This window comes from Tamandua tetradactyla, chromosome 8, assembly GCF_023851605.1.
Source record: "Tamandua tetradactyla isolate mTamTet1 chromosome 8, mTamTet1.pri, whole genome shotgun sequence".
In the NCBI taxonomy this organism is placed as follows: domain Eukaryota; kingdom Metazoa; phylum Chordata; class Mammalia; order Pilosa; family Myrmecophagidae; genus Tamandua; species Tamandua tetradactyla.
In genome coordinates, this window is record NC_135334.1 from 54,785,473 (window position 1) to 54,813,029 (window position 27,557).

The 27,557-nt window shown below is 35.2% G+C and overlaps 1 protein-coding gene across 5 annotated transcripts in view; it reads left to right on the top strand.

Annotated features, from left to right (window-relative positions):
• The window catches only part of NOX4 (NADPH oxidase 4), a 171,569-nt gene that overhangs the window by 90,776 nt on the left and 53,236 nt on the right, over positions 1-27,557 (top strand). For all 5 annotated transcript variants that reach the window (XM_077113313.1, XM_077113314.1, XM_077113316.1 and 2 more), the window contains 3 exons: positions 1,625-1,789; positions 1,925-1,987; positions 20,928-20,988. In XM_077113313.1, coding sequence (XP_076969428.1) covers positions 1,625-1,789; positions 1,925-1,987; positions 20,928-20,988 — 289 coding nt within the window. The remainder of the gene's footprint in view (positions 1-1,624; positions 1,790-1,924; positions 1,988-20,927; positions 20,989-27,557) is intronic.

Sequence of the window (27,557 nt, forward strand, 5' to 3'; positions counted from 1 at the left end):
TTGGGCAGGGTAGTCCGATAAGGGCGCTAATCTTCCCTTGGGGGTGTGGAGCTGCCCACACAGGGAACCACACCCTGTACTCTTGTTCTGTACCAAGTAGAAGTCAGGAAGGGTTATGCCAGATGCTTGGCTTAAGAAGCAAAGAAAGGAGAGCCATAAGCTAGAGTTACCACGAGGATGAGTTTGAAATAGGAATGCTGGTCTTGTGTTTAGTTTTTAAGAATAATCCTTTAGATTCTTGTGGGACTACAATTTTCAGAACGTTTCTGGTCTTCACATAATGCTGACTGGTGCATAGGACAGGGTGGTGGTTCCCATTTTACCCTTGTGGTGCCTGATGCTGCGAGGATAAGCTACTGTCCCACAGTTGCAAGGCGGCTGCGTCACAGAGCTTGCCTTGAGATGTCTGCTCTTTACCCCGTGCCGGGCTCACTATTGCCATGTGAGGAAAACAAACTATCAGTCTTCAAGGGGGGAGGAAAGTCGGGAGCATCTATATAAATAAGGTTTTTAAAAAGTTCCCAAGGGTAAGGGAGGAAGCGCATAGGGAGAGTTACTGCTTAATGAGTGCAGTTTCCCTGTGGGGTGGCAGAAAAGTTGGGGTAATGGATGTTGGTGATGGTAGCACACTGAGTTCCCCTCCCCCCAAAAAAAGAAATTATTCTGGTAACATACGTGCAACCTAAAATTTTCCCTTTCAGCTACATTCAAATATGCAATTCAGTGGTGTGAATTACATTCACAATGTTGTGGGCAGCACAATATTTTGAATGTAATTCATGTCACCGAATGGTACACTTAAAAGTAGTTAAAACGGGAGACTATTTGTTGTATATATATATATTACTACAATAAAAAAAATTAATAAAAATCTTTGGCCTTGGAATCAGCAAAGGTTTCTTGACATGATATCAAAAGCACAATACATAAAAAGAAAACTTGACAAAAAAAAATACCGACCATTAAAAGATGGAGATATAATGTACAGTTGTAGGAAACGGGTCAGCCACATAGGCTTCTATACTACCCAAAGTACAGGTATCCACGGAGCAGGGTATCCTTCTAGCACACTTTCAAAACTGTCATGCTTTTGAAATTCTAAATATTATCTTCTCTTCATATTATACTATGTAAAAGGAGTTGCAAAACACATGTCTACCATATTCCATTTTAAAAAATATGCAAATATTAAAAGTTACAAAGTCCTTAGGTTTTCTTTTTAAAATAAACTTTGGATTTGTACCTTTTCTTCTAAAATCATCTTCAGATTTGCTAGAACACTCGGCTTGCCTTTCTTCTCTCTTTAGAGAAATATATTGTATCGACACTGTTTATGTGCATTTTTTGTGAACAGAGGATGTGTGAAGCAACGTACACCTACCTATTAATGATAGGGTGGGGTTTTGACTTTACTTTTCCATTATTTTTATACTTGCATCTTCTTTGAATGAATTGAATTGGGCTTCTGCTATGTTTTACTCACTCTGCTTTTTAGTAGTTAAGATAAAGATTAAAATGTTATTGCTACATTGAAATGTATTAGATAAACCATTGGGCAGGATGTGAAGATTCTTTTAAGAAAACAGTATTTCTTAAAAGCGTATTTTCAAAAATTCTCCCTTAGACTTGGCTTTGGATTTCTGGCCCTTTGTGCTTATACTGTGCTGAAAGACTTTACAGATGTATCCGGAGCAATAAGCCGGTTACCATCATCTCAGTCATACGTCATCCTTCAGATGTCCTGGAAATCCGAATGGTCAAAGAAAATTTTAAAGCAAGACCTGGCCAGGTGAGTCAATAGTCAGTAACTTTTAAAATACCCTTCATTCTTGCATAGTTTTGGAAAATTAACAGGCATGGCGTTATTGGAGTGTTTGAATTTCCTTCTTGGTCACTTAAAAATTGTCTTTTTGTTTCTTTTTAGTATATTATTCTTCATTGTCCTAGTGTGTCTGCATTAGAAAACCATCCGTTTACGCTCACGATGGTAAGAAAGTTTTTCTTGATTCTTATTTTTTTTATTACAGTGAAATGTATTTTCTTTCTTTGTGTACTCCATGTTATTCTAAAAATTATTCCAAGTTGTCCCAATATCCCTAATGTTTAAGTGAGACATCTTTTGCAGAGAAATATGGTTGTTTACAAAATTCATATCTATTTATACTTCATTCTTTTCTGCCACCTTACAACACAGGAAGTGATAAATTTAAATACTCTAAAGCTTGTTGATTCAAAATGTAGAAAATTTCCTGGATGCCTATACTTTTCCTTCAATGAAAAATATATCAAAATCTCATATGTGTATGATTTTCTTTAAAGAGATTGAATTTAAGGGAGAAAAGTGTTCGCTGGTATTTAAGGCAGAAGTATTAGAAAATCCAGGCAGTGCTTAGAAAATGTAAAGCCCAGTGTCTATAAATGGGGAAGGTAGTAGAAAATAAAGTTGGAGAAATAAAATTGGATAAATCTTTAACCTATCAGAAAATTCTTTAGAATGATTTTATAGTATAAAAATAGCATAAACTCGGTATAAAAATTCAAACAATTCACAAGTATATAATATAAACTAAGAAAATCTTCTTCACTTTCCCCATTTCCCAATCATTTTCTCCAGAGTTTGATATATATCTTTCCAGATATTTCCTATATACTTTGACATGTATAGATGTCTAAACCATATTGTTCTATCATTTTCTCTTTTCACTCAAAAAAAACATGGACAGCGTCCCATGTTATTATAATTTTGCATGCTTCATTCTTTTTAATGGCTGCATGAAATGCCACAGTAGGAAAGTACCATAATTTACTTAATATTCTTCATTAATGTGGAAGATTTAGATTTTACCAATTTCTTACAGAAGAAATTGAGGACACAACCACATATATAAATGTATTCTTAAGAAAAATAAAATTGAACAAATTATGGGAAGGGGCAGAAAAATAACTGGTGTAAAATTTCTGAGATTTAGGGGTGGGGTTCAGCTGGAAATGGAGGCCACTTTCAAATTAATTGTATTATTAGCCAAATTGGGAATTCTGAAACTTTGGACATGTTACTTAAGTTTTTTGTACATTTCATTCTCTGTTCTAATATGATAAAAATAGTATCCGTTCATAGACTTGTGAGTTTAAATGAACTGCTACAAGTAAAGCATATAGGACAGTATCTGTGCCAGGTATACAGAAATATTATTATTTCCATTTTCAATGTAGGTTTGCCCCTTGAAAACATGTACTTGTGAAGACACCTAGGCCAGAAAAATCTCTAATTGAGGACAGAAGAGGCAGGTGAATGATCAAATGACTGGAGAAAAACCTAGAAGTTATTCATTCACTAGCGTTTCTTAGTAGGAAAAAAATATTCATTTACTCCAACTTTTGCACTCTGAACGGAGCAAATTTATTTACTAATGACTAAGGAAAGGTAGTTTGGCATCTAGTGAGATAATTAACTGCATTCTATTTTATGAAGAAAGAGAAAAATACTGCCTCGCCATGGGGGTGGAATCAATTTACAGTTGTTTCACTAATATGATGATAGATGAGTACAGTCCAGACACTCTGTCATCTGGTGCTGTTAGTGTGGGTGGCTGGCTAGAGAACTAGTGAAACTCAGTTGCTCACATGGTATATAAAACCAGGACTTCAGTCTTCAGGACACAGCTGTTACCAGGAACCATGTAGCCATGTCATGTCCATCACTCCTCTAGGATATTCTGGCCTTACAACCTGGTTCCCTAAAGTTGTCCTTGTACCATGAGAACAGCAGGAGATTTGATGAATATATCTGATTAGCAACTCTTGGGGATGGAATTTCAGCTAAATCATAAAGCCATTTTCATATGATTGAGTCCATTACAGTCAGAAATATTATGTTTTACTTCTGATAGTGTCATGATGCTAAATAGTTTTCCATTTATCTACAACCATACATGCCATAAACATGAATTGGTAATAAAAAAGAAGTGGAAGAATTAAGATGAGGAAAATATGCAAGTTAAATTTGACTTTAAGTAGTTTAAAAAGTTTGGCATAATCTTGGACGTATAAGTAATTTTCTTCAGAAATTAACCTTCCTTGTGTTTGAGGTTTTGTTGAAAACTATTTCTTTATTATAGTGATAGAGAATATGAGGTAATAAAAGGAAAGCAGTTGCTAAGTGCCAAGTACAGAGATGAAAGGTTTTTTTTATAAAAAATTTCTAACTGACATAAAAGTAGAGGGACTTATATAATGAGCCATGATGTATCCATCATCCAGCTTCAATAAATGCATAGGGGATAATATATACATATTTGTATACTATGTATCTATCTATCTATAATAGATATATATATCTACCTATAATAGATAGATATAATATATATATTATATATATATATGTATATATATTTATATTCCATCACTTAAAACTTGCATTGTCTCCGAAAACACAAAATCCAACAAATTTTACTTGAGTAGAGACTCCCCAAAATAATCTAGGACCCTTTCACAGGGTAGAAGGAGAATTAAAAACTGGTGTGTTTAGAACCTGAAGTACTTTAACAAGTGCCTCATATGACCTGACTAGCTTCCTGAAAGGTAATATAGGGTAGAGAGCTGAAAGCTCCGTATCCGTGAAGCACAGATGGCCAGAGAAGAAATGGGGGAGAAGTGAACATGGGATGAAAGGACCTGGAGGAAGGCTACACAGAGGTAAGACAGGGAAACAAAATTATATGTGGTTCAAAATGGTAGCAAGTACTGACATAAATGGCATGAGCCTTAGAATTTAGTCCAAGTTCTGTCACTTGTTAATTCTTTATCTGTGAATCTGTCTTGGGAGTTCTCTGAGACTCAGTTTCATCATGTGAAGAAGTACCAGTCGTGTTTATCTGGGAAGGATATTGTGAATATTAGTCTATTAAAATAATGTGTGTAACGTCCTTGTCACTTGGTTGGTGGTCAGTATGTGGTAACTGTATTAACGTTATTCCTTTCATAATGTTAAAATATTTGCTTTGAATTTGTATTGTTGTCTTCACTTCTAAAATTATGACTTTTTGAGGAGATCAGAACTTGAACATGTGGTTCTTCAACCTGTTAATAAGATAGTCAGCTCAGATACTTGAAGATCTGTCCTGTTGTTTGAAGAGTCAACTTTCTTCATTGGGGATCTCAAGTTGTGGGAATAAGGCTAGTAGACAAGAAGGAAAATAAATTTTGATTGAATGCATTAAAGAAATTTCTTACAGTAAGACCAGCCCAGAGAATTAATAAGAGCTCTCTCTCAAGAATGTTTCCAAGGGTGATTGTGCTAAACAGTTTTTCAGCATGGGCACTATTGACACTTTGAGGTGGGATAATTCTGTGATATGGAGGGGCCTTACTATACTTATAAGATGTTTAGCAGCAACTCTGGGCTTTACCCACTATATGCCAATAGTACTCTCCAGCTGTGACTACCAAAAATATCCCCAGACTTTGTCAAATATCCACCGAGGAGAACACCCACAGTTGAAAACCATTGTGCTAGATCAGCCATTGTCCAACTTGGCTTTAAAAAGCACAAAAGCTCCAGGGTGTTAGCCTGTGGGCCACCATGAGGAGGGAGAATTTAGGAAGCGGTAGAGAAGATGATGGGTGGATAACTAGCTTGTGTTCCAAGAACTCCAACCCCACTTCAGGAGGAATGGCTCACTTTCAGCTGGTCTGCACTTGAAGATTTGGCTTAAGTACGCGTTTGAACATCACCTGAAGATAATTTATGCTTAATTAATTCAAATCTTTTTTGGAATTCCATGAAGATTGCATTTGCTACATGAGCTCTTAAATACTGCCATGTGGTATAGACCTTAGAAAGAGAATTTGATCGCTTTTTAGATGCAAAATCCTTTTCCCATTTACTGTCATCAATTCCCAGGTAATAGTGTTTGGATATAAATCAAAAGGAAAGATAGAAATAGAAGGATTAAACCAAGTGATCAAGAATTAAAATGATAAGAGAATAGTCCCAGATACTTGAAGTTTGTCTTGTGAATGGGAGATTTTTTTCCTATGGAATCCCAAGGTATGGAATTGTTTTTAGAAAGTAAATATTGGTATAGTGATTGCTTTGTGAAAATAACATTTGTGTTTCAGTGTGTAGGAAAGAAACAGTAGAGCTTCTCCTCACCTCAGTGAAGCTCCATTTGGTAAACGGGTTCCTGATGGGCCTCCTACAGCAGACCATTAGCTTGAGCCCTGGCTCTCAGGGCAATGAGGTGAGCCCACAGCACTGCATCTCTGTGTCCAGTGCAGTATTGTTCCAGACAGGTCAAGCTCAGAAGAGCATTGGAATGAGGACAAGGGGGTGAATGCACAGAATTCTCTATCGATCACATGTTTGTCCTCTTTCTTACTGTTTCTGCAATTAGGAAAAAAATCTTCTTTATTTTTACTGCTTCTATCAGAATTTCCCATCAAAAGAGAGAGAGGGAGAAGAAGGATAATTGTAGTTTAAGTTATTGAGGCCTTCTTTAGTTCTCTTAAACATTGTTCTCTAAAAATCAAGGAAAAAAAATTGAAAGAATGACAGTTTACATGGCCCAAAGTTGTTTGGGAAATGCTGCTTAATGTATACCACTCTTAGAAAGTTATGAGAAGTTATGAGAAGTTCTTTAATAACAATTCTATTAAATTTTATTTACCTACTTACTTAACCTTTCCCCAGTTTCCCATTTTAGGGACCAAACTGGTATTTTCCATCTTGTAACAGCCCTCTTTCTGCCACTTATTCACATCCCAAATGCTACACATTTTCTTTGCTATGTAACTCCCACTAATCCTTCACATCTCATCTTCATATCACTTCCACTGAGAAGTCTTCATTGACCCACTGAATTTCTAAGCCTTTTCTAGTACTCTCCTCAACACCAATGTTATAAAACAAGTTATTTCCTTAATATCTTTCTTCTATATCATAAACTCCATGAGCCCTTTCACTATTGTATTCATAACCCAGTATCTGCCACATGGTGTAATCAAATAAATATTTTTCTGTTGAAAAAGTGAAAAAAAAACCCACCTAATATCGTCTATGATTAGTGTTTAAGACCTAGCTGGGGGAATACCTAATGCCTCTTCTTGTTTCTCCCATCTCTATTTAGCACTTACTCTCTTACTTGGAATGTGAAGTTTGAGAGAAGGAAAATTAGGAGGGATTAAAGAGAAAAGAGAAATGCTTATTGCAGCAACAGCTGGCTCTTCAAGAGAAGGCTGCCTAGTCAGGTTCTGAGTCTAATCTTTGAGGTCATGATGTCTATTTTCTCTAGTTGAGAAGTAGGGAAAATGGCCTCTGGCAAAGGTAGTTGGGAAATAACTATCAAAGTCAAGGGAGAAACAATTTATGGGTAACATCTGGTTGGAGGGAGTGGGTCATTTTTCACCTCACCTCCCCTTTCCAGGATTAACAACAATGGAAAATTAGTTCTCCTAACTTTTATGCCTATTTGACAAATACTACCAACATTCCTTAGAATTGCTTTGCAACACATAGGTTAAAAATAGACTTCCACTTTGTAGATTTGGGTTTTGCATTTACATACATCCTTATTTTAAAAATCTTTTTTTTTATTTATAGGTTTTAATTATGCTATTGTAGTAAACCTCATTTCAATTATATAAAAAAAATACCTCAGCTATTTTAAATTGTAACAATAAGTTGACTTTCAAAAGAAGTCTAAGTCAAAGGAAATTATAAGGCCATCTGTGTATCATGTATTGTGTGTAGGCTGGGGAAATGGTTTATAGCCTTCCCAGATTTGGGGGGATTGCTAGTTGGTTTGCTCATATTATCCCCCAAGGGAGTTTCTATTTTCATAAGAGTAAAAAGGGAAATCTTGCTGCTGCCTAGAACTAAATTTGAATACAGCAAACATTTCTAAACTAAATTTTACATTATGCTATTGTATTTAATTTACTGTTATTTTCCTGCCATTTGCTTCTTTTTTGTTTAATTTCTTCTATTTATACTTACAAGTAAAATGCATACTTCAAACGTTTTTTCCCATAGTTCCTTGAAAGGTTCCTTTGTACTAAAACAAAGCAGTTTTCCATATGTTAATTCACACTGAAAAAACATGTGCATACCCATCTTTGTCAACGACATTAGTGCCTACTAATTAAGTACCTAGAAAGTTCTTTTCATGGCCTTTCCAAATATTATTTAATCCTTACTATCTTTCCATGAGACATGTATTGTTAACTTTATATGGTGAAGAAAATAATGCAGCTCAGAGAGTTTAAATAAAGTGCCCACAGTTATAAAACTTGTTGGTGGCAGAAGTGAGATGTAAATACAGACCTGCCTGGCTGAGCAGCTGTGTTTTCAGCTCTTGTGCACTGTATCTCTCCTGCTCTGCTACCCATCCATTGATGCTCAGGTTGTCCATATTTTTTCATATTCCTACTCCTTTTTGACATCCTTCATATAAGATTCAAAGAACAAAAACTACTTACCATTTAAAGAAGAGATTTACTGGAAAAATAAAAATTTATTTTCAAAATAATTGATAATTTTGGGTTTTCCATACTACCAAGCTCTTCTTATATTATGGGAGTGTTAGAAGTCACATAAATTCCCCTTATAGAAAAAGTCTAGAACTGTCTAAAACTTTCATGTATTGTGCTAGTATTAGGAAAAACCCAACTTATAAAATATTCCACCATCACAAATTTGGTAGCTTGAGTTTCATCTCATTTTTTGAAATGGAAGTCAAGCTTTTCAAAATTGAAAATACAGCTGCAAATTACAAAAGATAAAGCACAGAAGTACTATCATAGTTGTAGCATAATGAAAAACTTGGCTGATGTTTGTTTCCAGTTCCTGGAGAGGGAATCTCTGATTTTTTTTTTAATTTCCCTGATAGGAGCATCTTTTCTTCTTGCAATACCTGATAGTTCATATGCTAATGAGATGTCAGGGTGGGGCCAGCCGCATCTGAAGTCTTGTGGGGAGGGCTGGCCACACCAGAAAGACCAACCAAGTGATCAGGCAGTTGGAGCTTTGAATTATATCAGGGGAGAGGAAAAGAGAGGGTCAGCAGATTGAATTTAACCATATGGAACTATATGGATTCTATCCATTTTGCCTATGTAATGAAATCCCCATGTAAACTTGGGATATTGTAAGCCCAAATGATATTTCATGATTGAGAAGATACATATGTGTGCCAGGAGAGTGACACATTCTGATCCAACATGGAGAGGAAACAGAAGATTGCATTTGAGACCTTCCTAGAACTTGTTCTAGGCATCTTTTCTTTTGGCTTCTTCTTATTTGTATCCCTTTATTATAATAAAGACTTAATTGTAAGTATAGCACTTTCAGTGAGTTCTGTGAGTGGTTTGCAAATCTAGCTAATCAAGGGTGTGGTGGAACCACCACGTTTGGAGCCACTGGTCAAAAGTGCAAGTGGTCTGGGTCCCAGAACTTGGAACTGCTACCTGAAGGGTAGTCTTCTAGGACCACCCTTACCCTGTGGGGCCTGGCTAACGCCAGGTAATTGGAGTCAGAATTTGATCGATTGAGTTATTGCAGTATTTCCAATTGGTATCAGAACTGCATTGTTAAACGTTGTAGAAAGGGTGGGCCATGGTGGCTCAGCAGGCAAGAATGCATGCCTGCCATACCAGAGGACCCGGGTTCGATTCCTGGTGCCTGCCCATGTAAAAAAAAAAAAGAAAAAGAAAAAAAAAGCATTGGAGAAAGCTAAATATGGAGCAGAAGTATTATTAGGAATGAAAAGATGGGAGTGTTAATTACTTAAAGTGCTTCAGCATTTCTTATACATGACCTTGGCTTTCCTACACAAAGATGACATGCTAATTTGATGGTCTTCCCCAGGAAGTAGTGATTGTTTTCTGCTGTTGCACCTGCATTCTCTCAGAGTGGGAACAGCAGGCACTTGTTTGCTAACAAGATTGATGGATATCAGAGGGCACAGTATATTGAGTCATGGATTTTGGAACCCTACAGCTGGTTGGAGTCTTGGATGCCTCATTTACTAGTATTGTGACCTTATGCAAGATAATTAACCTATTTAACCTTTGGCTTACTTCTTTATAATTTGTGGATAATTATATTAACTTCTCCATGGAGTTAACCTAAATATTAATTACAAAGATATAATCAAGTACTAAGCATGGAATTTGACATATAGAAACCTCTCAGTAAATGGAAGTTTTGTGGTTGATATTTTACTTTGTGACAGAGGAACCAAGACAAGGATTAAATTGAAAACTTTTACTTCATTCTGCAGCAAACAGTAACTGACAAAGCTCTGGCCATAGACTAGTTAGAGACAGCTACTTGGGGAACTAATGATTTGCCTTTAGTGGTTTATTTGCATTAAGGATAAATGAAACTTTGGTTGAACTTCTTGGGAAACAGACTTGGGAGCAGAGATTTGCACTTAACAGGTTTGTTGGGGAGTGTGCCAGGAAAAACACCTGACAGAGAGTGAAGTACTCTAAGCAAAGGCAGAAGATAAACTGTGATGTAATCTCTACAAAGGCCTCAGCAGATCTTTAGGGAAGCTCTGCAGGTGAAATGATATTTTAGAATTTCTGTATCCCCAAGGGACTATCATTGGCTTTGGATGCCTCCAGGGAGCAACACTTAAACTTAGGCCAGGAAGCTTCCTTTTGTAGATAACAATTCCCACAGAGGGTTTCAGCAGTGGGCCATTAGCAGGTATCATTCTTGGTAGCTGGAGGAATGAGGAATGAATGTTTTGATCCTAAAAGTTGGGGAGAAAGAAGAAAAGAAGGGAGAAGATCTTGGCAGTGTATCACCATTTCCATTACACATGGAATTAAAATATGTACATAAACATACATTTTGTGAGATATTTCTGCTTTTTAAAAATTTGGTATAAATTTGAGAAACATAAATTTTAGTTTATGTTAACTCATTGAACTTTACAAAACTTATAGTCCAAATTATACATGTATTTATTTGTTTGTTTGTTAGGCAGTCTAAACCATGCTTATTTAAGAGATTTGAACCAAAGTCACACAATTGATGAAAGACTTGGAACCAAGTTTCCAGATTCTTCTCCCCCTTTAGAGCTTTATCTACTAAAACCCTGTGTAGAGTTTTATATTTTGCTCTTAAATTATGTAGTGGGTTTCTACCAGTGTTTTTCACCTGGGCTCTACAATTACCAGATTGTGGATTTTTTATCAACACAAATCTTCTATTAAGGTATGCTCTCACCTAATTTAGATATGTAAATCAGAACTAATAAAAAAAAATAGCCCAAATGTAAGAACGCGTGAAACTTACTAGTTACTAAAAAATGTAGCATCTCTTACTATTCAGTGGAAGTAAACATTTATTATGTTCATTAGCTTTTTTAATGAATTCTTATTTTTAAAAAATCAGAATTCTTTTTTTTAATATAGGTAATAGCAACATTAATACATTTATATCCTTCTCTTATTTTTGTTCAGCAACGCACATGTGCTCTCCTGACATCTGTATTCTAATGTTTGTGCTTCGTTAGTTTTAAGCTTGAATAATCTAATTTCACATATTTCTTTTTCCAAGAGTCCGAGGCAAGTCTACTGGTTAGTTTGTTATTGTCTGTACTTTTATATAGTGTCCTGGCACTTGCCATCACTGTTCTCCTTTGTGCTTTTAATCTCTCAGCCAGTCACTCTGGGAATAGTCTTTTCGGTTTTCAATGAAAACCAGATAAGAATGGCAACAAAATGTTATTATTATTTATTTAATTCCATTAGTTTAAAAGCCATCAGAAAGTCTGTAGCTGCTGTTTTGATCTCTGGCCTTGCTCTCATCTATTTAACACTTAAAAATCACCTTACTCTAGGGTTTCACAAATCCTTTGCTTTGTAAGCTTAGAAACCCAGATGGTATAGATGACAGCTAAGCTAAGTGTGGTAACAATGTACTGAACATAGACCAGAAAGGTCATTAATGTTCATGAAATATAACAGGACAGCTAAGGTCTTTGAGAATTAAATGTCACCTAATTGTTCTACATAACCTTGTAGCTTGGTTTCTTCCAAGGGAAGAAGAACATATTCCCTTAGTGCTTAATGAGAGCCTACATGATAAATAGTCTTAAAGAGATCAGAGCGAATCTGCTGCTTACTATTAAACTTGATTTATTCAATTGATACTTTTGGATGCCTGCTTCTACCCAGGTACAAAAGAGAGAGGGAAAAAAAAAAAAAGGTACTTCCTTTTGTGACCCAATTCCTCTTTCCAGTCACTATCCCATTTCTCAGCTCTTCAATTCCTTTCCCTTAATTCTCTCTGAAATCCACACCAATTAGGCTTTTACTCATCCACGCCAATAAAGCACATCCTCCCGAGATCAGCAGTTGCTAAATCCAGTGGTCATTTCCCAGTCCTCAATGGGCTTGACAAATCGACAGCATTTTGCATGGCTGGTCACTCATTTTGTTGAAATACTTTCTTCGTTTCATTTCCAAGTTCTCTTAATTTCCTGGAGGCTTTTGCACAGTCTTTCTGCTGTTTCTCCCCTTTCCCATGATCTCTAAACATCAGCATATTCCAAGGTTCATGTTTTCAACCCCTTCTCCTCTCTAGCTAATCTCATTTCTCTGGTGATCTCATCTAGTCTCACTGATGTATACATATGCTATCACATTTCAAATTTATATTTCCAACTGAGACCCGAACTGAAATTCAGACTCATAGGGGCATACATACTAAAGTAACATGTCTAAAGCTAAATTCCTAATCCTAGTCTTCCCCATATCAGTTAATACCAACTCCATTGCTCAAGTTACTTAGGCCAAAAACTTGAATGTTATCTTGACTCTTATCTTTGTTTTTAATGCTTTGCAATCCATCACATTTTCTTGGCTTTACCTTCAAAATATGTTCACTCTTTCCACAGCTCACCCTAGTCCAACCCACTGTCAACTGGATAGCCTTGTAACTGGCCTCTCTCTGCCCTTGCTCACCAACTATTTAATCTCAACAAGCAGTCAGAGTGATTATTTCAAAATGAACATCCAGATCATGTCATTTCTCTGCTTAGAAAACTGGACAATTTTTACTCTGCATCATACTTTGATATTTACAAACTTACATCTGTGTGAGTGGGGGTGTGTGCATGTATTTGTGTGTTTGTTTGTATGTGAATGGAAGAGAAAAAAATTAGTGTGATTGGACTACACTAACCAAAAGGGAAGATAGGATGGTAGGAAATGATGCGAGAGGAGTGATAAGGAGCCAGGTTGTAGAGGGTCACATAGGATATTGTAAAGACTTGGACTTTTATTTTGAGTGAAAAGGGAGCCCTTGGAGGGTATAAGTAGAGGAATGATTAGTCTGGATTACTGTTGAACAGGATCACCCTGGCAGCTGTGTTAAGAGTAGATGAAGAATTAGTGAATAAATTTGGAATATGTCATTGGTAACAGAGACCATCAGGAGATAGAAATAGGGTGAGATATTGGGTAATTGGAGCTGAAGGGATACAGACTGTGCAACAGGACTGGATACAAAAACTCAGAAATGGACAGCACAATACTACCTAACTGTAATGTAAATATGTTAAAACACTGAATGAAGCTGCATGTGAGAATGATAGAGGGAGGAGGGCTGGGGACATAAATGAAATCAGAAAGAAAGATAGATGGTAAAGATTGAGACGGTATAATCTAGGCATGCTTAGAGTGTATAATAACAGTGAATGTACAATGTACAAATTTTTAAAATGTTTTTGCATGAGGAAGAACAAAGGAATGTCATTGCAGGGTGCTGAAAATAGATGATAATTAATACTTTAAAATGTCACCTTATGTGTGAGACTAAAGCAAAAAATGTTTATTTGTTACAAAATTTATATTTTGACTAGAGCATTTCCTAATATAACTCACGTAGATAGTTTGATTGAATGTCATAAGTACTTGGAATCTCAGGTAGAACATGAGATTTTGTTGGTTTGTCCAGTGATGCCCCGATGAATCCCAGAGTGATTTGATCAGTGACTGGAAAAGTATTTGCAAGCCCCATTTGGGGAATGGTGATAGCGGGGAGAAATTCAACTTCCCCAAGTTGAATTCTTGATATTCTCACAAGCAGTGTGAACAACCAAAGCTGTAGGCTGAGCCCCCAGTCTTGGGGTTTGTTCATATGAAACTTAACCCCACAAAGGATAGGTCAAGTCTACTTAATATTTAGGCCTAAGAGTCACCCCCAAGAGAGCCTCTTTTGTTGCTCAGATGTGGCCTCTCTCTCCAGCCAACATGACAAGCAGTCTCACCACCCTCCCCCTCTCTGCGTGGGACATGACTCCCAGGGGGTGTGGACCTTCCTGGCAACGTGAGACAGAAATCCTGGAATGAGTTGAGACTCAGCATCAAGGGACTAAGAAAAACCCTAGAATGAGCTGAGAATTAACATCAAGGAATTGAGAGAACCTTCTCGACCAAAGGGGGAAGAGTGGAATGAGACTAAGTGTCAATGGCTGAAAGATTCCAAACAGAGTCGAGAGGTTATCCTGGAGGTTATTCTTATGCATTAAGTAGATATCACCTTGTTGTTCAAGATGTAGTGGAGAGGCTGGAGGGAACTGCCTGAAAATGTAGAGCTGTGTTCCAGTAGCCATGTTTCTTGATGATGATTGAACAATGATATAGCTTTCACAATGAGACTCTGTGAATATGAAAACCTTGTGTCTGATGCTCCTTTTAGCTACTATATCAACAGGAGAGTAGAACATATGGAATAAAAATAAATAATAGGGGGAACAAATGTTAAAATAAATTCAGTTTGAAATGCTAGTGGTAAATGAAAGCGAGGGGTAAGGGGTATGGTATGTATAATCTTTTTTTCTCTATTATCATTTTATTTCTTTTTCTGTTGTCTTTTTATTTCTTTTTCTAAATTGATGCAAATGTTCTAAGAAATGATGAATATGCAACTATGATGATATTAAGAATTACTGATTGTATATGTAGAATGGAATGGTATCTTAATGTTTTGTTTGTTAATTTTTTTTAATTAATAAAAAAAAGTTTTTCTAAAAAAAAAAGTAGATGAAGAGAAGCAAGAGCAAAAATAAGGAACTGGTTAGGAGGCTGTTGTGGTATCCAACCAGGGTATGATGAAGGCTTGGATGGTGGTAGTGGAGGTGGTGAAAAGTGGCCAGATTCTGAATATATTTTAAAGTTAGAGTAACAGAATTTCTTGATAGATTGGGTTTGTAATGTGAAAAAAAAAAAGAGAAGAGTGAAGGTTGACTCCAAAGTTTATGGTCTGAGCAACTGGAGTTACATTAACTGAGATAGGAGAGGTTGTAGAGGAGCAAGTTCTTATAGAAATATGCAGAACTCTGTTATGGGAATGTTAACTTGAGATGTCACTTAGAGTGCCTTCATTATTTGCTGAATGGATGAATGACATTTCAGCCCTGCTTCCAATGTACCTGGTAGTTCTACATTTTTGTTCCATTTCTGCTTGATTTCAGGTTTGTGGAGTAGTAGTTGCCTGTCTGTGCTTGGGGAGAGAAAGATCTGGGAGTTAAACCATACAATATACCAACATGAACATAATTCTGTTTATAAACCGTGGTCTCCAACCCCAGTTTGTTCCTATTGCCTCTGAGGCCTGAGCTTTTCCAATGTTGTGAGGGAAAGATGTACTTTCTTCTCATCTTTAGAAGGTGGTAGGATTTTAGCATCATATATTTTGTAAAGTCAGTTCCCATGCATATTTCATCTTTCAAAAATTTGTTGACATCTCTTCGTTGCTGTTATCACTCCCCATGTTGTCGTTGCAATTGTGATTTGTATTTTTATATCCCTAAATTTTATATCATTTTAATGTTTTGCTTTTTTTAGGGCATTGAGATAAATGTACACATTCAACTAAAGTAATAAAAATTCCATTTAAATAATCTTCCAGGGTCTTTCTATTTAATTTTGAATATATTTTTCAGTCCAATATACAAGTAAATAGCATTTTTTCCTTCAAATAGACAAATTCATATTTTATGTTTATAGAAATGCTTAGTGTCATGATGTTGCATTCCTTGTGATGGATTCTGTGTTTCTGGATTATCCCCTCTCTCTTACTTTTAAGACACTTCTCATTTATGAAATGTACATGAGTTTCTAGTGTGGGCTCTAGCTCAGTAAGTATCTGGCGATTGTAAATTATAGAAGAGTTTCTCATTTTGAAGTCCTTATCCAGTCTTAGGTTAATTCTTATATATTTTATCCAGTTATTATTTGAGTGCATACTCTCTGAGGGTAAGGTACAATGAAATATGCAGTAATGAATAAAAAATAGTTCTTGATGTTAAGACATTTGTAGTCTACTGGGAGAGAAAAAATGCACATGTAATGAAGTAGAATGTAATAGGGAGCATAAAAGCTGTACAAAAAAATTTGGGATTCAGGGAAGTAAGGAATTTTATTGGCATTGAAAATTAAGAATATCTTCACTGAAGGTGGTAGTATTTGAGATAGGCTATGAAGAAATGCTAAGGATTAACATGAAAAATGAAAATAAAGGCAGTCTAAGTGAGTAGACTAGTGAGTAGGGAGATGGATGGCAAGGAGATGTGTTAGCTGATTAATATGGGTTTAGCTGCATTACAATGAATGAAGGAGAAATACGAAATATGAAACTAGAAATATTTTGAAACATATTGTGGTTAGCCATAGACTATAGGGAAGAAAGAATTTGACACAGGAGATTAATCTAAAGGTGATTATTACTGCTATCAGACATTTTATTTGGTAAAAAATATTTGAAAGTACTGGGTGGTGCAACAGTGGCTCAGTGGCAGAATTCTTGCCTGCCATGCTGGAGACCTGGGTTTGATTCCCAGTGCCTGCCCATGCAAAAAAAAAAAAAAAAATGTATATATATATATATATATATATATAATTTGAAGGTACTTAAAAATTTATTGAATGGTGGCATTTAGGAGGTGCTAGATATTATTCTGAGATGTAAGCTGCTGTTCTGAGAAAGATGCAATTCTGTTTGTAGGCATAAAGGAGTCAGGAGAGGATAGTTTGGGAAGTAAAACAGCACAATTATAGATATATTAAATTTAGAGAGAATTTTAGGTGGTAATTTCTAGCAGACAATGGGAAATGGAAAAGTAGGACTTGAGAAGGAAGGGTTAAAAATAAATACCTGACAAAACTGATTCAGGGTCATCATATCCTATAATCATTTTCTCTAGTTTGACAAGTTTGTTTACATTAAAAATTTAGATGTTGCTATTTTAAAATCATTTTTATTATTGCAAGGCTCCTATTAAAATAAAAACACTGCAGTTTTTAAATTTCTTTTCCGTGTTGAATAAATTCTTGTGTAGTAACATCATTTTTACATTTGGTCCCAAAACATAAGATGGGTTAAGCCGTATCTTTTTATATTTTTGTGGAACTGTTATAAAATAGTCATTTGGACACAATAAAAACTGAGTGCCATGTTGAACAAATATTTGGAAGGAAAAAGTTATTTTTTTCTACAGAATATCAAAATACTCATTCCTCCGGATCTTCTGTTATAGCTAGAATCTATCACATTTTATTTTTCTTATCTTAAAATTTAGGTGATAGGTATACTTATATTAAGTAGCATGACATATTTAGGTCAACATGAACCAAACTCTATTCTCTATACCTAGGAAATTACATTAAGAGGGTTATCAAGGTTTCAATGTTTACATTTTAAATTAAAATTTTAAAATCCTTTTTAATTATAAGAGTAACAAATGCTTATGATAAATTCAAATACCATTGAAATGCATGAAATAATTGAGAGTTTATTTTCTTCACCTTCAGTTCTAGTTCACAGAAGCTAATATTCCTAATAGCTTATATATTCTCTTCAACTTTTTCATAAACTTAGAGGAAAAACATTAATATATATATTTATTTATTTTGATAATGTAGCTAGACATATTATTCCACAAAATTTTAACTGATCTATTGTCATAAGCATATTTCTTTAAGTGTTCGAGAGGAACAAAATAGCCATGGATATTGGTACTTTGTTATCTCTTCCCTTTGAGAGGTGTTGTAAACACTATTAAAAAGGCATTTTGGAAATACTAAAGAATCACCACACTGTGCTTTATGCAACTTTAATGGATCTGAACATTAATTGTACAAGGATACTGAAATGTGAGTCTATGATACTCATTCAGTGATTCAAACCACACGTGTTGAAGCCTTCTGTATGTTATTCTGTGGATGTTCCTTCAATTTTGAGGTGATATGCTTGGCTAGAGACTGTATTAAAGTCTGCCTTCTCAATTCCTTAGTTCAGGAGAGTATCAATAACTTATAAAGGCATCATTCTCAAGAGACTGAGAGAAACAATATTGTGTTTTATACATTCAAAACCAGATCAGCCTTTGAAGCTACATTGATGCATTTGGCCAGCACTTAGGAGAGAGAGTTTTGTAATCTCCTACAAGACTCAGGGGATGTTAAACATCACTTGTAATTATCTTTTACAATGTCTGCAGTGAAACTATAGAACACACATATCAGTATTTTGGCAAGATTTGTATTTCCTTTTAGAATACATTATAAAATGAAATCAAGTCAGATGCATAGTCAGGCATTAATAGACAAGCTGCTTTGCTCCCCATTCTGATATTTTCTTTGCTTAAGTCTTCTTTTCATAACCTAAGGTCTAATTTGCAATGAAGGAAAGATGAAGTGGTATATTGCCAGTCACATTCCTGGTAGCATAGAACTCTTGTAGCTCACAGTTGGGTTTCTTGCTTTCTGTGAGCTACAAGTTTTACTATATATGGACTTTTCCCAATCTTCAGGAGTAGAAAATGAAAAAGGTGGGTGGTTTTTACTGATGATGTCATCTTATTTGGGTGAAAACTAAAGCAAGATTAGTAGCTCTCAGTGTTATTAAAAACAAGAATGAGCACATGATTCTTTTTTTTTTTTGACTTTTATTCATTCCTTCTTTTATTTGTGCATATAGTTTGCATCTGTTGAATGTTTGAATAAAAGATAAAGGGAAATGGGACAAATCCCACTCTGAGAACTGTGACTGTCTCTGGCTCCTGTCTTGACCTCGCTGGAGTCAGACGAATCCAGCTGGTGACAGCAGCTATCACTGCTGATAGCACATGATTCTTATATATCAGAATCACAATTATAAATGAAATAATATCATCTTAAAAATGTAAATGATATTTGAATAAAATCATTTAAAAATGATTCAATTTTTTAAATATTTTAAACTACTCTTAGCAGTAATAATCCTATTAGAAACACAGATTACAGAGGAGATGTTTGGAAATTCAGTGTTCCATTAATTCTGATTGCTGAATATAGATCATGTGCTTTTATAGTATGTTATTTATTGTGAACAAATTATTAATACCTTTTCATTTAGTGTTTTTACTGATTTTCAAGCTATTTTTCCTCTTTTATTAATGAGTTATAAAAAAACTCCTTCTCCTACATCTTCCTTTCTATCCTCTTTTCACAACGTCCCCATATGACTGACATTAATTGATCAGTGAGTTGGGGTATTAGGCTTGTTTTATGATGTCCAGTCTCTAATTGCAGGGCTCTTCGGAACCACTGCCAGTTTCTTTCATCTGCTACTTAATTTGGGCCTTCTAAACCCACATTTCCTCTTAATTAGTGTTCTGCATGGATTCTGTACTAATGTATACTAATCTTCAACAGATAATTCCTTTCCTACTCTTCCTTTTGATTTCTCCTGCAGCCCTCACCCATTTTCCCTGTGTGTCCTCTAACAGAGACAGTGGCCTGCCATAACTAAGAACTATGGAGTCAGAGAGACCTGGATCCAAATTCCCTCTGTCTTTTTATTAGGCTTATGATCTCAGGCTAACTGAGATCTTTACATTTCCATTAATCTATTTCCTTATCTACAAAAGACAACTTTGGTGGGGAATTGTTGCAAATAAAGCACTGTCTTTAGCACGTGTTACTTGATAAATGCTGAATATGATAGATGCATTTTCAGATTTCAGTATCTCATGGATTTTAAAAGTTATGCATATCCATAAATTACTTAATACCTCCAACAGGATGTGAGGCACCATTCTTAAGCAAATTAATATTTTTATAGGAAAAGCTTCTGTATGAATTTATGTGTCAGGTAATCTCAGGTCAGGTAGTGCCACCAAATGAGTTATAAAATAACTTTTATTTTTTTCAGAACTTTTTGAATTTTGAAAGTATGGATAAGGGATCAGGATTCTGGAAAATATGGGGGGATTCTGCATTTTATTATTGTGGAGGTTTTCCAGGGTTGCTAAATGTGGGACCTCCTACTACCAGGATGCTTTTTCTTACCTCCAGTCTCACAACTCATCCCAGTCCCAGTTCCCCTCACCTACTTCTCTCCAGATTTCCTTTAAGAATTAAGGGAGAGAATGAAATAGAGCTATTTCATCGGAAAAAACTTGTTACTCATGAAATAATCAGGGCACATTGAGGATTTTTTTTTTCTTTTCCCTGGAATTTGTTAGGATGTGAAGTATATAACTACATTTGGGGAGAAAAAGACACTAAAATCATTAGTTTCCACTTCTTTCTTTGTGATGATTAAAAGCCATGTCCTTTCAAAGTTCTAAATTCAAAACAAGTTTTAGCAAGATTTGTGGTTACATGTAATATACTAAGTTTTGGATTGTGTAGGTTTTTATTTGTTAGTATAAATAATGTAGAGAAATGTAGGTTATTTTATTGACTGATTGACATTGCTTTTCTTTCCAGTAATGAGAATAATATTGATTTTTAGTCTGTTCCTACCTATTTTTTTTTTATTGATTTGGGGATTTGCTATGAGAATAAAAGGTGTAATTGAATTATGCTTTGGTAATGCATAATTATTATTCAGAATTGATTCTAGTGTTTATTTTTTTTAGTGTCCTACTGAAACCAAAGCAACATTTGGGGTCCATCTTAAAATAGTGGGAGACTGGACAGGTATGTAGAACATAGAATTTTATGATACATGCTTTGAAAATAATGGGATATACAATAATTGGAAATAAATAGTATAACTGCCATCATATATATAAATGCATTTTATTTTCAAGCTCTTACTCTGTTTTCTCTTGTTGTACAGTTTTGACAGCCATGTTCTCTTCTTGTAAGATGAGTTTCTAGAATTGGAATATTTTGGAGATTAGTAATTGTTAATAATGTACGTTCATTGTGCTTTCAATTCGTAGGTTTCCGTCTACTTGCCATCTGTACTGGTAATAAAGGAACACGGAAATGTTTTTCATAGCTAACATGATTTTAAAATGAGTGGTTGGCTTGGCCCTCAAAATAATCAGTACCTGGGACTGAGATCACCCAAATCTCCCAGTTCTTGCATGATCTTTCATGTGGTATCTATATCGGCTACTCAACAGTATCTTTAGAACAGTGCTCACTCTTAATAGCTGGTATTATAAGTAACTAGTTTAATAGCTATTTTATTTATCTATTCAATAAATACTTTTTGATAATCTGAGAGATGCATTGCACTGAGAATTCTGAGGAAATAAAAGAAATATAATTCACTTTTATATTCCCTTGCCTCATCAGAGTGACTGACAAGTGAGTGAGTGCTCAGTAAATACTAGTTTCTTGTTGGTTGATTAGGTTGCTTGTTTGCAAAAAAGGATACAGGTATAAGCATAAATGCAAATGCAACTTCGATTTATTTTCTAACTCACTGCTAAAAAGGATTTGCTTTCCAAAAACTATAGAAAATAAAAAAAAAGTAGTTTCAATGTGCTGTAGGAATCTGAGGGAAGCGTCACAAAGAAGACAGAATTTGAGCTGTACCTTGGAAATTTTTTAGGCAAATGAAGACAGAAGTGGATGAAATTTTCAGCATTTCCAAAGACCAGGCCAGGTAACAACTGACGCATATTTTGGGAGGATGAGTCATTTAGCCTAGTAGAAGGAAAGATTTTATTCTGGAAAATAGTATAGAAAATCCAGAGACCATGTATGCCTTGACAAGATATATGGATTAGATTAGTTTGTAGACCTTAGAAAACCATTGAAAGATTTAGAGCTATTTGATTAAAATAAATTGCTGTTTAGCTAGATTAGAATCAAGGGAAGCCATGTAGAATCTTGGAGGCAGGGAGGAAGGAGTTGGTGGAGCTAGTGAGGATGAAAACCGGGACTGGAGTGGACCTAGAAGAACAGGTTGAGAAATTGCAATTGAGAAGAAGAAATTCTCAGGGAAGGATAAAATGTTGGGTAATAAAGAGATATTGGGGTAAGGAAGAGAATAGTTGAAAGAGCTTATATTGTACAGTTAAAAAGAAAAAGAAACAATAGCATATGTATAAACTTCTTTATCTATGGAGAAGGCAGCCAGCTTGGAACCAGAGACTTGAAAAAAATGGAGAAAACATCTAACCTAAGATTTGGTAGGCCAGCAACTAATTTAGTCAAAAGATCGTTAGGCAGTCGTGCCCTATTTGGTATCATGAAAAGCTAGACTTAAATAGATATTGTTCATGTGATAATATTAAAAAAGAGATCATGGTAGTTCATTGTTGGTTAAACACTAGTGTAACATGGAAGTAATAATTCTCAAGATAAGCCTAGAATTGCTTGGTTTAATCACAGTTCTCTTCCATTGTTTGGGAAATAAAGAATGAGTGAAGTTCTCTGTGATAAAAATCCCAGTATAGTAAGAATTAAGTTTGATAATAAATGGTAATTGTAGAATTCTATAGCTAGAGGAAAACAAGTACAATGAAAACATCATTTAATTCATGAGGGTAAGTAGAAACTTCATAATTGTGTATTAGTAACTGTTGTTACTGATTTTCTTCACAAAATTTTTTTCTGTCATCAGTAGTGTATTAAAATAATTGATTGTCTCACCATTTATTTTGAACTACTCTGTTAGGAACACAAGAATAGTGCTAATTTTATCATCCTTTTTTGTGTACTATACCATCCAGGGAGAAATATATAGTTCTATTCAGAGAGTTCAATTGCAGTCAGATGCTTTTCAGTTAATAGACCTTCTTGGTTGTTGATTTTAAATATTTGGTGACTTGGAAAAAAAAAGTCAAGTTGGGTGGGCCATGGTGGCTCAGCAAGCAGCGTTCTCGCCTGCCATGCCGGAGACCCCAGTTTGTTTCCCAGTGCCTGCCCATGCAAAAAAAAAAGATGTCAAGTGTTCATGCAGAGAACCTCTAAATAATCCTGCCACCATCTGTCACTTTTGTTCAAAACAAAAGGTTGAGCTGTCTTAAAAAATGGGATTCCTTTTATGGAAGGAAAAATGAGAACTTTACTCCTGAGGTAAAGGATTACTGGTTTTTATTCTGAAAGAATTGATTACTGCTCAGTATTAAAAGCAGTAGGTTTAGGAAATAAAGAGATGTTTAAGAGGTTGAATATCAGAGATTTCTTTTCTAATCCAACATGAGATATTTTGGAGTGACATTTTCTTCCCTAAAGTATGTTCTATATGGACAGCATAGAAGATCTAAAGGACAGGTTTAAGTCTGCCTCATGGATGATCTTTCCAAAATAATCAACTCCACCCAGCTGTAGGGAGGCAATAAAGTTTCATATATGTTGCCTTGACTTTTATTTTCCCCAGGTTCTAGATGTATCTAGAAGGCTGTTTAAGTTCAGAAGACTCTTTTTTTTAAGATGTGATTTTGATTTATTTTTTTCTTGAGATGCATAATATGGTTTTTTTTGTTTTTTTATTAATTAAAGAAAAAAGAAATTAACACAACATTTAGAAATCATTCCATTCTACATATGCAATCAGTAATTCTTAACATCATCACATAGATGCATGATCATCATTTCTTAGTACATTTGCATCGATTTAGGAAAAGAACTAGCAAAACAACAGAAAAAGATATAGAATGTTAATATAGAGAAAAAAATAAAAATAATAATAAAAAAAGACACAAACAAACAAACAAAAACTATAGCTCAGATGCAGTTTCATTCAGTGTTTTAACATAATTACATTACAATTAGGTATTATTGTGCTGTTCATTTTTGAGTTTTTGTATCTAGTCCTATTGCACAGTCTGTATCCCTTCAGCTCCAATTACCCATTATCTTACCCTGTTTCTAACTCCTGCTGGTCTCTGTTACCAATGACATATTCCAAGTTTATTCTCGAATGTCGGTTCACATCAGTGGGACCATGCAGTATTTGTCCTTTAGTTTTTGGCTAGACTCACTCAGCATAATGTTCTCTAGGTTCATCCATGTTATTACATGCTTCATAAGTTTATTCTGTCTTAAAGCTGCATAATATTCCATCGTATGTATATACCACAGTTTGTTTAGCCACTCGTCTGTTGATGGACATTTTGGCTCTTTCCATCTCTTTGCAAATGTAAATAATGCTGCTATAAACATTGGTGTGCAAATGTCCGTTTGTGTCTTTGCCCTTAAGTCTTTTGAGTAGATACCTAGCAATGGTATTGCTGGGTCGTATGGCAATTCTATATTCAGTTTTTTGAGGAACCACCAAACTGCCTTCCACAGTGGTTGCACCATTTGACATTCCCACCAACAGTGGATAAGTGTGCCTCTTTCTCCGCATCCTCTCCAGCACTTGTCATTTTCTGTTTTGTTGATAATGGCCATTCTGGTGGGTGTGAGATGATATCTCATTGTGGTTTTGATTTGCATTTCTCTAATGGCCAGGGACATTGAGCATCTCTTCATGTGCCTTTTGGCCATTTGTATTTCCTCTTCTGAGAGGTGTCTGTTCAAGTCTTTTTCCCATTTTGTAATTGGGTTGGCTGTCTTTTTGTTGTTGAGTTGGACAATCTCTTTATAAATTCTGGATACTAGACCTTTATCTGTTATGTTGTTTCCAAATATTGTCTCCCATTGTGTAGGCTGTCTTTCTACTTTCTTGATGAAGTTCTTTGATGCACAAAAGTGTTTAATTTTGAGGAGCTCCCATTTCTTTCTTTCTTTCTTCAGTGTCCTTGCTTTAGGTTTAAGGTCCATAAAACCGCCTCCAATTGTAAGTTTCATAAGATATCTCCCAACATTTTCCTCTAACTGTTTTATGGTCTTAGACCTAATGTTTAGATCTTTAGGATTGATATCTTAACTATATTTATTCTTCCAATCCATGAACACGGTATGCCCTTCCATCTATTTAGGTCTTCTGTGATTTCTTTTAACAGTTTTTTGTAGTTTTCTTTGTATAGGTTTTTTGTCTCTTTAGTTAAATTTATTACTAGGTATTTTATTCTTTTAGTTGCAATTGTAAATGGGATTTGTTTCTTGATTTCCCCCTCAGCTTGTTCATTACTAGTGTATAGAAATGCTGCAGATTTTTGAATGTTGATCTTGTAACCTGCTACTTTGCTGTACTCATTTATTAGCTCTAGTAGTTTTGTTGTGGATTTTTCCAGGTTTTCGACGTATAATATCATATCGTCTGCAAACAGTGATAGTTTTACTTCTTCCTTTCCAGTTTTGATGCCTTGTATTTCTTTTTCTTGTCTAATTGCTCTGGCTAGAACCTCCAACACGATGTTGAATAATAGTGGTGATAATGGACATCCTTGTCTTGTTCCTGATCTTAGGGGGAAAGTTTTCAATGTTTTCCCCATTGAGGATGATATTAGCTGTGGGTTTTTCATATATTCCCTCTATTATTTTAAGGAAGTTTTCATTTGCCTCAAGATATTTACTGCTTTCTCTTGCAATTTCTTCCTTGACCCACTCGTTGTTTAAGAGTGTTTTGTTGAGCCTCCACGTATTTGTGAATTTTCTGGCACTCCACCTATTATTGATTTCCAACTTCATTCCTTTATGATCCGAGAAAGTGTTGTGTATGATTTCAATCTTTTTAAATTTGTTAAGACTTGCTTTGTGACCCAGCATATGTTCTATCTTTGAGAATGATCCATGAGCACTTGAGAAAAAGTTGTATCCTGCTGTTGTGGGATGTAATGTCCTATAAATGTCTGTTAAGTCTAGCTCATTTATAGTAATATTCAAGTTCTCTGTTTCTTTATTGATCCTCTGTCTAAATGTTCTGTCCATTGATGAGTGTGGTGAATTGTAGTTTCCAACTATTATGGTATATGTGTCTATTTCCCTTTTCAGTGTTTGCAGTGTATTCCTCACGTATTTTGGGGCATTCTGGTTCGGTGCATAAATATTTATGATTGTTATGTCTTCTTGTTTAATTGTTCCTTTTATTAGTAGATAGTGTCCTTCTTTGTCTCTTTTAACTGTTTTACATTTGAAGTCTAATTTGTTGGATATTAGTATAGCTACTCCTGCTCTTTTCTGGTTGTTATTTGCATGAAATATCTTTTCCCAACCTTTCACTTTCAACCTATGTTTATCTTTGGGTCTAAGATGTGTTTCCTGTAGACAGCATATAGAAGGATCCTGTTTTTTAATCCATTCTGCCAGTCTGTGCCTTTTGATTGGGGAATTCAGTCCATTAACATTTAGTGTTATTACTGTTTGGATAATGTTTTCCTCTACTATTTTGCCTTTTGTATTATATATATCATATCTGATTTTCCTTCTTTCTACACTCTTCTCCATACCTCTCTCTTCTGTCTTTTCGTATCTGACTCTAGTGCTCCCTTTAGTATTTCTTGCAGAGCTGGTCTCTTGGTCACAAATTCTCTCAGTGGCTTTCTGTCTGAAAGTGTTTTAATTTCTCCCTCATTTTTGAAGGACAATTTTGCTGGATATAGAAGTCTTGGTTGGCAGTTTTTCTCTTTTAGTAATTTAAATATATCATCCCACTGTCTTCTAACTTCCATGGTTTCTGCTGAGAAATCTACACATAGTCTTTTGGGTTTCCCTTGTATGTGATGGATTGTTTTTCTCTTGCTGCTTTCAAGATCCTCTCTTTCTCTTTGACCTCTGACATTCTAACTAGTAAGTGTCTTGGAGAACGCCTATTTGGGTCAATTCTCTTAGGGGTGCGCTGCACTTCTTGGGTCTGTAAATTTAGGTCTTTCATAAGAGTTGGGAAATTTTCAGTGATAATTTCTTCCATTAGTTTTTCTCCTCCTTTTCCCTTCTCTTCTCCTTCTGGGACACCCACAACACGTATATTTGTGCGCTTCATATTATCATTCAGTTCCCTGATCCCCTGCTTAAATTTTTCCATTCTTTTCCCGATAGTTTCTGTTTCTTTTTGGAATTCAGATGTTCCATCCTCCAGTTCACTAATTCTAGCCTCTGTCTCTTTAAATCTACCATTGTAGGTATCCATTGTTTTTTCCATCTTTTCTACTTTGTCCTTCAATCCCATAAGTTCTGTGATTTGTTTTTTCAGACTTTCTATTTCTTCTTTTTGTTCAGCCCATGTCTTCTTCATGTCCTCCCTCAATTTATTGATTTGGTTTTTGAAGAGGTTTTCCATTTCTGTTCGTACATTCAGAATTAGTTGTCTCAGCTCCTGTATCTCATTTGAACTATTGGTTTGTTCCTTTGACTGGGCCATATCTTCAATTTTCTGAGCGTGATCCATTATCTTCTGCTGGCGTCTGGGCATTTAATCA